This window comes from Leuresthes tenuis, unplaced genomic scaffold, assembly GCF_036924035.1.
Source record: "Leuresthes tenuis unplaced genomic scaffold, fLeuTen1.0.hap1 SCAF_14, whole genome shotgun sequence".
Lineage (NCBI taxonomy): Eukaryota > Metazoa > Chordata > Actinopteri > Atheriniformes > Atherinopsidae > Leuresthes > Leuresthes tenuis.
Genome location: NW_027325368.1, coordinates 26680480 through 26695211, shown reverse-complemented (window position 1 = coordinate 26695211; position 14732 = coordinate 26680480). Strand labels below are relative to the sequence as shown.

The 14732-nt window shown below is 39.3% G+C and overlaps 1 protein-coding gene across 1 annotated transcript; it reads left to right on the top strand.

Annotated features, from left to right (window-relative positions):
- Window positions 1-2952: 2952 nt before the first annotated feature.
- Window positions 2953-14503, top strand: LOC140268959 (potassium voltage-gated channel subfamily B member 2-like). The gene is made up of 2 exons (XM_072363957.1): window positions 2953-3537; window positions 12429-14503. The coding sequence occupies exons 1-2, from the start codon at window positions 2953-2955 to the stop codon at window positions 14442-14444; spliced, it is 2601 nt and encodes an 866-aa protein (XP_072220058.1). The 3' UTR covers window positions 14445-14503.
- Window positions 14504-14732: the final 229 nt, after the last annotated feature.

Sequence of the window (14732 nt, the reverse complement as noted above, 5' to 3'; positions counted from 1 at the left end):
GAAAGGGAAGAAGAGAATGTAGTGAGGAAGCAGGAGTTCAGCGGGAAACAAGCTGTTGATCTGGAGCTGTCCTGGTGCTGAATCTCAATCCAATTAACTGTCTCTCCCCCTCCCTCTCCTTTGCCCCTGAGCCTCCCCCCTCCCCGCCCCCGGGTATCTGTCCGGGACAGCGGCTTCTTATTTCTCTTCATGTATATGCTGCGGGTGTTACCTCATGCAGAAACCTACACTTCCTCTCCTGCACCTGTCGGTTATTACACCAAAATGTGGATCTCCAGCGACCTGGGTCTTCTCTGTGGGATTCGTCAATCACCGGCCGGGGGAGAGCGGGGCAGCTGGGATAACTAAGGGGTTGCTGTGATGGGATGTACCGGCAAGGCAAAAAGTTCAGCTTTTCAGAAGTATCAGCAGTTTCCGCAGAGGTAGGCTATACGAAGACTCTTAATTTAAATGCTTTTTAAATAACGCCAATTAGAAGTTTATTTGAATAGTAGCCCAAGCTTCTGAGACGAATCAGAACAGATCTGTACACCATGTTAATAAGGAAGATATTTCTCTTGCCCAGTTTGTGTTTTTTTAAACTTGGTGGCTATAATCTCGGGTTGAGGTTAAGTAAGGAGACTCAGCCTGAGCCAGTGATTATGACCAGAGTGCATTCATTTCCGCCAAGAGATTAAGTGGAATCTCTCGACAAAAATGGACGCGCTCGGTTTGGATTTTCAATTCAGGTTCTTCGCCCAGGATTAAACCAGTCCCGATACCTCTGAAATGTTTTCTGCTTCGATAGAGATGAAGAGGAAGACATTCACTTAATCTATTCAATAAACTATTCAATAAAAAAAAGAATGGCAGTTAACAGAACCGTGGTTTAATTGCCACATAATGTAGGCTACATTATAAAGTGAGTATACTCAATTTAATATTTACTTACAGGAATGGATTTTATTTGAGACGACTGAGATTGGCTGAGTTTTTTATAGTAATATAGCTGCTTGGTTCCTGATGTAGCCATGTGTCCTATGAGTGTCCCAGGAGAAGATAGACTGTCTATAATTAACTATAGCAGACTTGAGCCAGGGGAGACAAAGCCTAATGCCACTCCTCGGATTTATGGAACATTACACAATCAGATAAAGGTCTAGCAGTCACAGGACCTCTAACGTAACAGAAGACTTTACAGTCCTTCAGGAGAAAAAAATGCAGTTTAGATTATGTTTGCTCTCTGATTATTGGTTAGATTTCATTACATTAGAAAACCTGAAGTTTTATCTTTCAATGATTGTATCGCATAATTCTTATTCAAAAATGTTTCCCAGGTTTTCACGAGCATCCTTGGTTTGATTCCATCCTCCCATTAACTTCAACTTTTTTTTTTAGCTGGATGCACAAAATAGAGCAAGAAAGAGATGAAAGTCACTTCTATTTGTAAAAACAAACTTAATGGGAGAATACATGTGCCTGCAGTGCAACAGATATATATACACTAATATAATTGGTGTAACAATTTGCACTCAATTTAATTAGACAGCAAGAACGTAAGATTTAAGGACGTTTAGGACAAATCCCATCCAATATCCTGCCAAGCACACTGGGCTGCAATGACTGTAATTATTCTTAACATCTTAACTAATCTTGACATCAGAGAAATATTGTGAATATTACACATGATATGTCTTTGAATGCAAAAAGTCATAGCTTTGAGAATCTAAAATGACCAAGCATGCAAACAACAACTATATATACATTAATTATATATATATATATATATATATATATATATATATATATATATATATATATATATATATATATATATATATATATATATATATATAATAACCTGTTGGACGGGCCTTTGAGGATTTTTCTTGACCACAGTGAGGATTCTTCTGTCTTCCATGGCCTACCAGCCCCTTTGTGATCACAGAGCTCACCAGAGCATTCTTTCTTCTTAATGATCTTCCAGACAGCTGATGTTGGTAATCCTAAAGTTTGATGCATGTCTCTCACAGTTTTATTCTTTTTTTCAGCCTCATAATAGCTTCCTTGACTTTCATTGGCACAGCTTCTCACCTCATGTTGAACAACTCCAAACTGTAGAAACAAACCGAGATATCTCCTTGCACTGATGAAGCAGTGAAACACACCTGAGTAACCACATACACCTGGAAGACACCTGTCCCAAACATTATGGAGCCTGAAATGAGGGGGACTGTGGATAAAAAGTGTTGAATGAATGAATGTAAAGGGCTGAGGGAAGAGCAGTCACCTGCCAATCGGAAGGTCTGTGGTTCAACTCCAGGCTTCTCTGGGGCACATGTTGAAGTGTCCTTCTGAGCACTGCATCCATGTTGCCTACTGATGCATCCATCAGAGTATGAATGTGTGAATGATTGGAAGAAAAAAGGCACTGTGTATGTATGATTGTGTTAGTGAATGTGATATGTAGTGTTAAAGCCCTTTGAGTGGTCAGATTGACTGGAAAGGTACTATACAAGTACAGTCCATTTAAAATATACTCATGGTATATATGTAGAGCAGTATAAAAAGCTGTATTGTTGCAGTAAAAAAGATAGCCTTGCTATCTCTCTGTCAAACTGCGCACAAGTAATACTTTGAATTGTGAATGTGTGAATTGTGAGTTTTTTCTTTTGATGTTTTTTCAGGTCAGTGAGGATCCTCTAGCAACAATTTAGGAGAATTAAATGTAACTGATTTTCAGCAGACTTCTCTGATGTGTGATGTTTTGTTTTTCCAGTTATGGAGATCACCAGGAGTATAGCAGCCTGAACAGTGCTCGGTGAGCTTGATGGACTTGGGTGGCCTTCCCTAAACCCACCATCATCATCATTTTGTTGATCCTGACAAGGATCAGACACACATACACACCAAAACATCCTCTGTTGGAGGTAACCCACCTCACAGTAAGACAGCAGTGGAGGCATACTAAACATGACTGACAGAGTGAACTTCAGCACTCCCAAAGTCACAGCCAGGCCTGCTGCAGCTCCTGTGCTACCACCTGAGCCAATTGACATAATCCGCACCAAAGCTCGCTCCCGGAGGGTCAGGCTCAATGTGGGAGGTCTCACTCATGAAGTTCTTTGGAGAACATTGGACCGGCTGCCCCGAACTCGTCTGGGACGGCTAAGAGACTGCAACACCCATGAATCTCTGCTGGAGATCTGTGATGACTACAGTCTCACTGAGAACGAGTATTTCTTCGACCGGCACCCAGTGGCCTTTTCCTCCATCCTCAACTTCTACAGAACAGGGAAGCTGCACATGATGGAGGAGATGTGTGCTCTGTCATTTGGTCAGGAGCTGGACTACTGGGGCATTGACGAGATCTACTTGGAGTCCTGTTGCCAGGCACGGTATCACCAGAAGAAGGAGCAGATGAATGAGGAGCTGAGGAGGGAGGCTGAGACATTGAGGGAGAAGGAGGGAGAGGAAGAAGACCAGGGCTGTTGTCCTGACCAAAGACAGAAGCTGTGGGATCTACTGGAGAAACCTAGCTCTTCTGTAGCTGCAAAGGTAATAACAGCTACATACACACTGTACGAATGTGGGTGATGGAAATTTACACTTTAAAATAGAACGAAACTCCTTGACTTTTTGATTCAGCGATTTAAATTGTGAATGTATCCCAAGGATATTTGCTAAATCAGAAATGCCCATTGATCAGGCTCAGTGGAAAACATTTTCTGGCTCACAGTACTTCAGAGATGAGCTGCCTGCATGACAGTCCTCTAGTTTTACACATGAGATCATCTTACGTGCCATATAATATGTATCTCTGGAGGACCATCAGGAAGTCTTAGAATAAAAACACGATGTCATGGTCACAGATTTATAACATACCACGAGGGGTGGAGTTTGACTGATGGAGTATTTAACAGATATGGAGGGTCATTTTTTAAAACCTGTCTCTTGTTAGTCCATTAATTTATTTGAAATGCACCATTCAACCACTAGAATCCCCTGCTTAAAGCATTCACTCCCTAACTGACAGCATTTAGGTAATTTATGTATGTTCAAGTTTAAAGATTGATTTAAAAAGTCACAAACAGCATGCTGAGCTGTGCGTGTGTGCAGCAATGTTTTCTTCTTCACACCAAAAACACGGTCCCTTACAAAACCTCCATGCAGAAAAATTTGAATGTATTTTTGAGCAATTTTAAGTTAACAAAGTCAACACAAACCTCCCATTTTATATTTGCACTCTTTATATGAGGCTTATTTTCTCTACAATCACACAAGGATAATGATATTGGGGGCATTGTGGGGTTCAGTATCTGACCCAAGGGCTCTTCCATATGTCTAAGGGCTGGGAACTAAACCACCCTTTCGAGTAGAGGATGACCACTCTTCTCGCTGAGCCATGGCTATCCCACTGAGCTTGTCAGTGCAGATCATGAAATAACTTGTTTTTCCAATTTAACACGTTTTCCGATAGAGGTGTATGCACTTAAAAATGATTTTTTTTTTTGGCAGACGATGTCTGTCTTATGGGTTTTTCAGCTGATTAAACACTGATGTCATTTATTTTCTGTAAAAAAAAGCATGAACTTCCAGTGAGCTCCATATATTTTGTACTACACACTTGTAAAATTTGTATGACAACTGAGAGCTTTTCATTGGTTTCTTGTGCACAGCAGAGCAGACAGACTTCAGATAAGTAGCTCCTAATCCAAAATAAAGACTGAATCACAAAGGTTGCGATAACAGTAAGCATTTGTCAGTTACTGTTAAATACACTAAATCCTTCCTACAGAGGAATAATAAAACTGTGTTAATTGGTACACATGCAACACGAGAGAAGAATGAAAAGAACTATGGTAAGATCTATCATTTGAACTGAGCATTTCCAGACTGTCGCTCTGCTCTAATAAAATCCTGATTTCATAACCACAGCCTCATCTGATAGGAAACACCATTAACTAGTAACTTAATTAGTAACTTAAAGACAGCGCCTGTGCAGTGAATTCAGCTGAACTTACATGTACCATAATCTCCCACAGAGGAAGTTAGAAGAAAGTTTTTTCACAGTTTACAGTATCACAGCATTGGCATTGTACTTCAGACAATAACTCCATTCTATATTTTGTAACACTGAAATTAAATTAAAAGAAAAAATTAAATGTTGTGTTAAATGATCAGGTGGAACTCTAGCTATAGCTCCACTTAACTGTGCATGTAATTTTGTAGTACCTTGAGATGACATTTGTTGTAATTTGGTGCTATATAAAATAAAATAGAACTGAATTGAATTGAACATGCTGAGTGATCCTTAGCAACACTAAATTATATAATGAATGAGCTCTCTTATCAGGAAATCAATACATCAACCCTCTTAAGCATGTATATTTCTATATTTTCCTTGAATGAGTTTTAGTTTGGGGGGGAAGATTAAGTGGGTATAGAAAATGGATGGAGTTTTAGTTTGTCCAATGTAAGAAAGTTATTTAGTTTTCTATGTGACCTTCCATGGACTCATTATTGCCCCCAAAAGGCAACATGTGGTTACAAAGACACAAGGTGTCCATAATGTCCATAATGACAATTTGTACAGTCTGAGCTTCTTTGTATTCGTGAGTCATAGTCACAAAATTTCTGACTTATTTGACCAACAACAGCACCAAACAGAGAGTCTGATATATTGTATATTCTGTTATATAAGGTATATATTTCTATTTCCAGCCTTTATGTTTATTTTTATTCATGTTTATGTTTAGTTCTTTTTTCAAATATGACTAATGTCTTATTGCAGACAGTTCTTGGCTCAGAAAATTCAGCAGCATTGGCCTTTAAAGGGCCATGTGACCATGATGGAACTGTAGTGTCAGCAGAAGGGAAGCTGCTTAGGCCTCTGAACTGACATGCGCCATGTGTCACTGCTGCAGCAGCGATGCAGATCAGGACTTAACCAATACGAGTGCCACTTCCTGGAGACATTGCTGATTAGAACAGAAGTATATCCTGTCCATTTGGAAAATATGTTGCATCAGAAGCAAACACACACACACTGTAGGTCACAGTCCAGATGGGCAACTCATTGAAATACTTTTGAGTTTTTCTAGATAATATTAAATGTTTCAATAATAGGGGTTAGCTTAGTACACTTATCTGCGCAAATATTTTGTATTTGGCTCTCATTGTATTTTTCTTTTTTTTACATAATTATCTTTTTCACACACACATGCATACACAATCACACATATAAATTGGATTGTTTGTTATCAGTTTCTTGCTCTTTATAAAAATCCCGGAAAATGTAGGTGATGATTGCAGCCCAACATTTTCAGTTCACAAGTGGTCAAAGGAATTCTACTGTGCTTAGTCATGTCTATGGCTTCTTGTAATCTGAATTTAGAACTCTGACTGAGTGTAGATGGAAACAGCAGTGAGTGATGACAGCATAGTTAGTAGGGTCATCTTTTCATGATTTACATAAATGTGCACACACACACGCGCACACACACTTCCTGCTTTTCAGACAGTGAACATAACACACTATTCAACCTGCCAGCTTCAGCTTACTGGGAACAGCAAATAAAGGTCCACGGGAGATTAAGTCTCCTAAGTCATGCACTCTGTGTGTTTGCATACTTCTTGTTTCTGTATTCATAAAGTCCAAAAACAAGAAGCCAACTATATTAGTAGTGTCCAATGTGTTTTGTAAGGAGCAAATAGTGAGCTTGAATTAGGTTATGGCTAGGTTTTGGGTTAAAGTTAAGCATTCAGCTGATGGTTACAGTTAGCATAATGAGCTAGGGAATGCATTATGTCAATAGTAAATCACCATAAAGATAGAAAAAAATATTTTTCTGTGTGCGTGTAATTCACTTTTAGTTCCAGCCAAACTCTGAATTTGAGTTTCAAATTCAGATTACATGAAACTATGTACAGTATGATACTTCATAAAACTGCTTTGACACTTGTGAAGTTATTGAAAATGGATCAATTGATTGGCAGATTGTCAAATCTGACATAAGCTCAGACCCTGTCCACCATGCTGATTCATAATGTTAAAGTGAAACTTGACTAACTTAACACAAACACACCATCAGTCTTTAGTATTTGTTATTTTGTCCAGTGCTGGACTACGCTACCCAATCTATCCAGTCGGAATTCACTGCTCCTGTGGCCAAAAGCAGCAAAGTATCACAATTAGCAGGGAAGGTACAGGAAGATGGTTAAGCCCTCACGTTGACCTGGACATGATTAACTTGCCTTTATAAAACACTAGAGCAAGATTATAACCTCATACTGTTGCAAAGTTTTTCTACAAACTGTTTGCTTCTTAAAGTGACCATTGATACCATATAAAATTACAATGGATAACCATAGAAACCATTTTAATATATAATATATATAAATATATATATTACCCAATTTACCAGGGTCGTCACCTAAGAGGCCGGATTAAACACTCACAAACTATTGTTTGGATATCACTGAGGAGAGGTAACTTTTAGCAGTTTAGACAAGATAAAGAGACTAGATAAACCAAGAATGAATCAAGAAAACCATATAAATAGGACAGAATATGATATGTAAACTTAAACCCACTCTTAGATGCAATCTAAGAAAACAAAAGCATCCGAAGCCTCTGTTTGAAAACAGCCTACTTCGAAGCTTTAACTGTTGTAATGATTAAAAACTTTTATTTCTCATCTTTTGAATAAACTATGGACAATAATTAGAACAATTTGAGGTGTCAAATGTTTGGGTTTTATTATGAATTGATTACTTAGCTTCAATGTTTATTTGAAATTCTTTTAAATAAATTCAACAGTAAACATGTAACCATGGCACCTTAGCACGAAACACAACCATTTGAGTTTTGGGTCTGAAATAAATGTGTTTTACATACAGCTTAATTTAATATGCATTAAATGTAATTTTACATCTTGTGAGAAGTTTATCTTTCTGGGTCATTTTAGATTTTCTTGAGCTCAGAAGACATGACTCATTCATTCCGAGACAGTGTAAAAGATAAAAGAAAAATAATTAGCTAATACAAATAGCAGTTTGCTTAAATACTCCAAGGCAGACATAAGCAACAACATTAGGCAAATATATATTATTAATGATTCAATGGGCAAATCCAAGTGTTCCAACAATTTCCATGACATGGTATAAAATTATTCAGTATGGTACAGCAGCATCATAGATTACAGCCTAATACAACAATAAACTGTGGTGTGAACATGTCAAATTAAAGCAGCACTTTAATAATCTCCACAATCTCTTTGAAGCAGGGGGACATGTTGTCCAAAGCGGCACCCAGTCCAGGCATCTCTGCCAAATTTAGCCCTGCTGAGAGTTCTGTTAAGATTCCCTGGCTAATATGGCGGTGCTGTTAATATACAAAAAAACTAGTGACCAATGCAGCATCTCCGTACATTTGTCTATGATTACTGGAGCTGGCAGGAGATTTGACTTTCTTTTGATGCTCTACAAAGAACATCTTTGACACTGTGGTGAATATTAACATCGACTTTTCAGTCATTGAAAGAGGTACATGTTACTTCAGTGTACAGTGTACTGCTAACCACAATACAAGATACTCTAGTTCAATGAGTAGATTAATTAATTATTGTCACAATGACCTCACTGTAACAACAGATAAAATAATTACATAAAAAAAAGCAGCAATTCGTGCAGAAACAGCAGCTTTCCCAAAGATACAGTGCCTGTAAATCCATAAATATCTCCACATATTGATTTGGGTTTAGGTTTCTCTGTCCAGTTCCTTTTTGCATGTTTTTCACTCTGGTTTTCTTTTTCTTTTTCTAAGGATGACAGTCCTCACATTGTTTTAACCTTTGGGAGGTCTTAAATACATAAGAGTATCCGAATCAATCCGAATTTGGAGAAACTCTTGCATGTCGACCATAGATAGACAGATAGATAGATAGATAGATAGACAGATAGATAGATAGATAGATAGATAGATAGATAGATAGATAGATAGATAGATAGATAGATAGATAGATAGATAGATAGATAGATAGATAGATAGATAGATAGATAGATAGATAGATAGATAGATAGATAGATAGATAGATAGATAGATAGATAGATTGATAGATTCAGGTGACTCTCAAATGTTACACCTCAATTAATTCTTCCCTCACTGGGCAGCTTCTAAAGCAGCTTGGATGTTCCTGGTAGTTCTTAAAATCTGCCCTGGGTGCCAAGGTCACAGCATTTGGCAGCTACTAAGCCATTAAGACTCTGCAGGATGGCCACACTTTGATACACCTGCACTCCACTTCCCTCGGCCCTGTCTCTCTTTGACTTTCTATCTTTCTGATGATATTTATTTCTCATCCTTGTGTGTTTGCTTTATCTTGCTTGTTTTTGCATCTTTGTATAAAACTTACAGATACTCTTGTATAAAGCTTAAAACCCAGAGTTCCCTACCATGACCTTGGTAGGCTGGACACTCCCTCACCACAGGTGGTTGAGACAATCTGTCTCATGATTTCTCAGGAACTCTTGAAAAGAAAGAATGGTAAATGGACTTGTACTTGTATAGCGCTTTTCTAGTCTAGCTGACCACTCAAAGCGCTTCACTACATGCCGCATTCACCCCACTCACACAGCACGTCTTAAGATTCATAACTACGTGCTTTTCTAATCATTCATACACACATTCATACCCCCAATGATACACTGGGGGGGCAACGTGGGGTTCAGTGTCTTGCCCAAGGACACTTCGACATGTATTCTGGGGAAGCCAGAGTCGAACCACTGCCCTTCCGATTGGTGGGTGACTGCTCTTCCTCCTGAGCTACAGCCGCCTGTAACAGGCAAGAACTGTTGTAATAGCAGAGTAAACAAATAACATGTCCTTAGGTAAAACATTGAATCCAACATTGTTTGGAATAGGCTCATCAGTTGATTGTAGAGAAATATTAAATCATCCAAGAGCTCCACATTACTGATGTGCTGTTTGTTAGTTGATCATGAGAAGCTGACTAAATTTGTGGGCCTACAATGCATCGCTATCGAAGGACCAGCAGCTTTCCATGAGACAAATCATGGCATAACGGCACCAACTCCATAATTGATGGTTCTGGATGGGTAATCAGGATCAAAGCCTTCTTCTGGCCTATAGCGAACATAAATTCATTCTGAACCAAGTAAACCAAGTTTCGGTTTGAATCCTGGCTGGTTATTTCTGTGAGGAGTTTGTATGTTCTCCCCGTGTATATGTGGGTTCTCTCCGAGTACTCCGGCTTCTTCCTACAGTCCAAAAACATGCATGTTAAGTTGATTGGCAATTCTTAATGGCCTCTTGCGTGATGATAGCTGGGATAGACTCCAGCCACCCACCAATCCTGAATTGGATTAAGCAGGTATAGAAAATAGATGGATGGAAGAATAATAATGAGTTATATATGATCATTTGCACCTAAACAAAGTGCTATATTATGTACAAAGGCAATGAACTTGGAACAAAAAATGGCCTAGTGCATCCAATGGATATTGTTTCACTATGTACAAATTTTTAAGTTCTCACAGGTTTATCTTTGCACATGTTAATTGAAAATTCATGTATTTGCCTTCAACTTTAAACCAGATCAGTCTCCAACCTCCGGACACACAACAAACTCAGGAAATGTATCTTTAACATCATATACATGCAGATTTCTTCCCTTTTATTTCATGAACAGCTATTCTTGGGGTTCCAGCTATTCTTTGATTCTTTCTGTTCTGGGAGGAAAGAATGAGTAACCACTTCTGACCTCTCTCTATCCTTTCTATAGATAGCAACACAATCCTATTACAATTATCCTGAGGTGTCCTAGCAAGGGATGCAGAGGGAAAACTCCAAGCACACATATCTCACTCAGCTAAGACATCAGAGTACATCTCTAGAGTTTTTTAAATAGAGGTTATATGCAATGGCATTGGATCTCCTTAGAACTTCATTTATTTTGTTGAGCCACACTGACATTAACTGTGGTCAATCAGCCAGGAGCACGAAGTAGGACTAGAGCAAGTTTGTGTCAGACGTTTTTCATTTAATTTTCCTGTGAAGTTAAGATGAAAAATCAATCTGATATTTGTGACATTCATTCTTAAATATCTCCTTGGTGTGATTCTATTGCACTGTTGGGGAAACGATCTGTGACAGATGTTTAGTTCACAACAGTTTACAAGTATTAGGAGATAACCACAGAATGCTGATGATAATTATAGTCATCAGCATCTCTCCATAGAGGTTTGAATAAGAATAATGATTTCTTTTGGATTTAATCACTGATTTATAAAACTGGCATTTCTCTTCAGGATGTAACTGACAGTTCATCAGCCAGTTTAGTCGCACAGCCGCTCCACACAGACTCAATTCTGTGGGAAAAGGTACCAAGCTCGGGAAAAATGACAAGCTCTAAGACATGAATGAATGAATCTCAATGAGACACAGTAAACAGGTGTAATTGTTCACAAGGTATATTTTCAAAGGATCTTGTCTTACTGCTATACCAAGGGTCCTTCTGAATGACTGAAAATCTCCTCCTCAGAGCTTCTCACAAAGTTGTCAAGAACACTTTTTAGTAAAAACAAGGAAACCTAAATTCTTTCTCTCAATTTTATTCTTAAAGATGAAATGAGGTTCATTGTTGTAACAGACGCAATCATGATTGATTTAGCAATTTAGCAATTTCTCCCTGTGTAATCATAAGATGTAATCAGTGTCATAATTCTCTATAGCACACATTTATTTCTGTGATTATTGCACTCAATGAGATTACAAAAATGGAGCCTGAACACATTTTTCTGAGCACCTGAAGTCTGAGCAATTTGAAAAAAAAAAATTCAAATTGACGTCAGACTTCAGGGCAAATAAATTTAATTAATTGTTTTGAAAAACATCAGAAAAGAAATGTCCTAATTTGGATACTTGATTATCCTAAGTTATTAGGAAATAACGATTATAGTTTTGTTTTGTGAATGCAGCCGGGGTTCTTTGTAGCAGTCCTTATACTCTGTTGTTGTCACAGTGAAAATGTTTATGCTTTTTACAGTTATGTACAGTTCCAACTGTGCTGAGTCTTGTCTTTAGGAGAAACACTTTGCACAGCTTACAATTTTTGATCAAAATAAAAACTGAACTTTAAAGATCAAATTAAAACATTTTCCATTTCTTGTCAAAGGAATATTATACTTGGGTTGTGATACTTAGAAGCCGATAAGCTCTCATTTTATTTGTTTAGTTCTACTTCCCAATTAGAGATCAAGAGCAAAACTCTAACTGATCCTGTGAAACTTGAACGATGACATTGTAAGATAAGTTTTGATCGAAGAATGTGGGCTCTGCATCCAGTCAGTTTAGCTCTATATAACTACAGAGACATGTATGATGCAAAGCTAATACAGCAATCTACAATGTTTTCTCTGTCTTACAGATCCTGGCTACGATTTCCATCCTGTTCATAGTAATTTCCACCATCTCATTATCCCTAAACACTCTGCCAGAACTTCAAGTCGTGGATGAATTTGGCCAGTTCAATGATAATCCCGGTCTAGCCCATGTGGAAGCTGTTTGTATTGCGTGGTTCACCATGGAGTACATACTGCGCCTTCTCTCAGCACCCAACAAATGGGATTTTATCAAAGCACCACTGAACATAATTGATTTGCTGGCAATACTGCCTTACTATGTGACCCTTTGTCTCACTGAATCTAACAAGAGCGTGATGCAGTTCCAGAACGTGCGTCGTGTGGTCCAGATATTCCGTATTATGAGGATCCTGAGGATCTTGAAACTGGCCAGGCACTCAACAGGACTCCAGTCTTTGGGTTTCACTTTGCGGAGGAGTTATAATGAGCTGGGTTTGCTGATTCTCTTTTTAGCCATGGGCATTATGATCTTCTCTAGCTTGGTGTTCTTTGCTGAGAAGGATGAGGATGCCACCAAATTCACTAGCATCCCTGCCTCCTTCTGGTGGGCTACAATCACAATGACCACTGTTGGTTATGGAGACATTTACCCACAAACCCTGCTTGGCAAGATTGTAGGAGGACTCTGCTGTATTGCAGGTGTGTTGGTCATTGCCCTTCCCATCCCCATCATAGTCAACAACTTCTCTGAGTTCTACCGAGAACAAAAGAGACAAGAGAAGGCCATCAAGAGGAGGGAAGCTCTTGAAAGAGCCAAACGGAGTGGAAGCATTGTTTCCATTAACCTAAAGGATGCATTTGCTCGTAGTATGGAACTCACAGATGTGTTAGTCGAAAAGAGAGAGGAAAATAAATGTCCTGTAGACAATCACCTGTCACCTAGTCGATGGAGCTACCATAAGCACTACACTAACACAGAGGTGAGTACCACAACTAGATCTCAACACTATCAAGAGGTCACTCAGCTGGGTTCCCCTGCACGAGCCAAAGCCTTGTCCAACAAAACTACCCCGCAGCACCTCAGTGCAAAGCAGCTAGAAGATGCTTACAACAAGACAGCTTGCATGCACGAACAACAGGAAAGAAATGTTGAGGAGAAAATGGAGATTAAGGCTGCGACCTCTATCCAAGCCCGGCAAACGTCACCGGAAGTCAGTACTGCTGGAAAATTCTCTATCTCAAATATGGCTGATGATTCTGCAGTACAAAGTGGAGAAAGAAGCTCATTGCTCCCCGGCATTGAAGGAAGTCAAATGGGTGTTAGGCAGCAGCGTATCCCTCCTCCCTTGAATCTAAGTCAGATTAGCACTATGGAGGGTAATCGTGGCCCTGACAGCATCCAGGCAATGACCATTATCAAAGAGGGTTTGTATGAGTTTTTGTCTAGCCCCCCAAAAAGGGCAAGTGGAGATCAGCATTTGGTGTCACAGAATGTGGAAAACTTTGGGGTGACCAGTGACAGTAGCTCTGAGCAAGAAATTGTCAGCTCTCAGAAGATGAAAGCCCTCGAGGTTGACATCATTGGATCCCAAGATGACGTTCTCGTGGCAGCGATGACACCTGTGGCAACCCCAGCCTCCACTGGTTCAGCCAAGTTTGATCAACTACATTCCGATGACATGATGTCAAAGTTTTCTACATCTCCTAGCTCTGTAACACATGAAGCTAAGTCTCCGCTGACAATCCCACATTTACCATCCTCAGCCCAGCAGTCTGTCAGTCCAAGCAACTCACAGGGGGGAGGTGAAGGCTCAGTGGCCAGGAGCTTAGAAGGTGAAGGGCAGCTCACAGGCTTAAGTCACCAAGGAAGGAATCACATGGAAAGGTCTGCCGTAGGCTCAAGCAGTGTTTCTAGTCAACTGTCATCTAAAGCTAGCCCGCTCAACTGCACCCAGCTAGTAACTATGGGAGGAACGGATGATGGAGAAGGAAGGGAGGGAACAGAAAGGGGTGGGGAAAAACAAGAAAATCACATTGTTCTGGATGGAAGCTTGACACCACCCTGTGAAACAAGCATGTGAGCTTTAGAGTCAAAATTGCTAGACACAAACAGAAAAGGGTGGGTTGGGGAAAATCTTGATGGAATGCATGACAGCAACTTCTGTAAACCATAACAGCTATTATTTGGCATGAGCTTTGCATCTGTTGACCAAGACGCACAGAGGAAATACACACACGCACAAAAAAAAGGAAAAAAAACTGTAATTGTAGTTGCTGTTCTTCCAGAGGAAAAAAACACTTTGAACTCGTCTTTTTTGATAAATGCTGCTGTCAAGAAACAGACATTGCTCAAATGTTGAAATGCAACC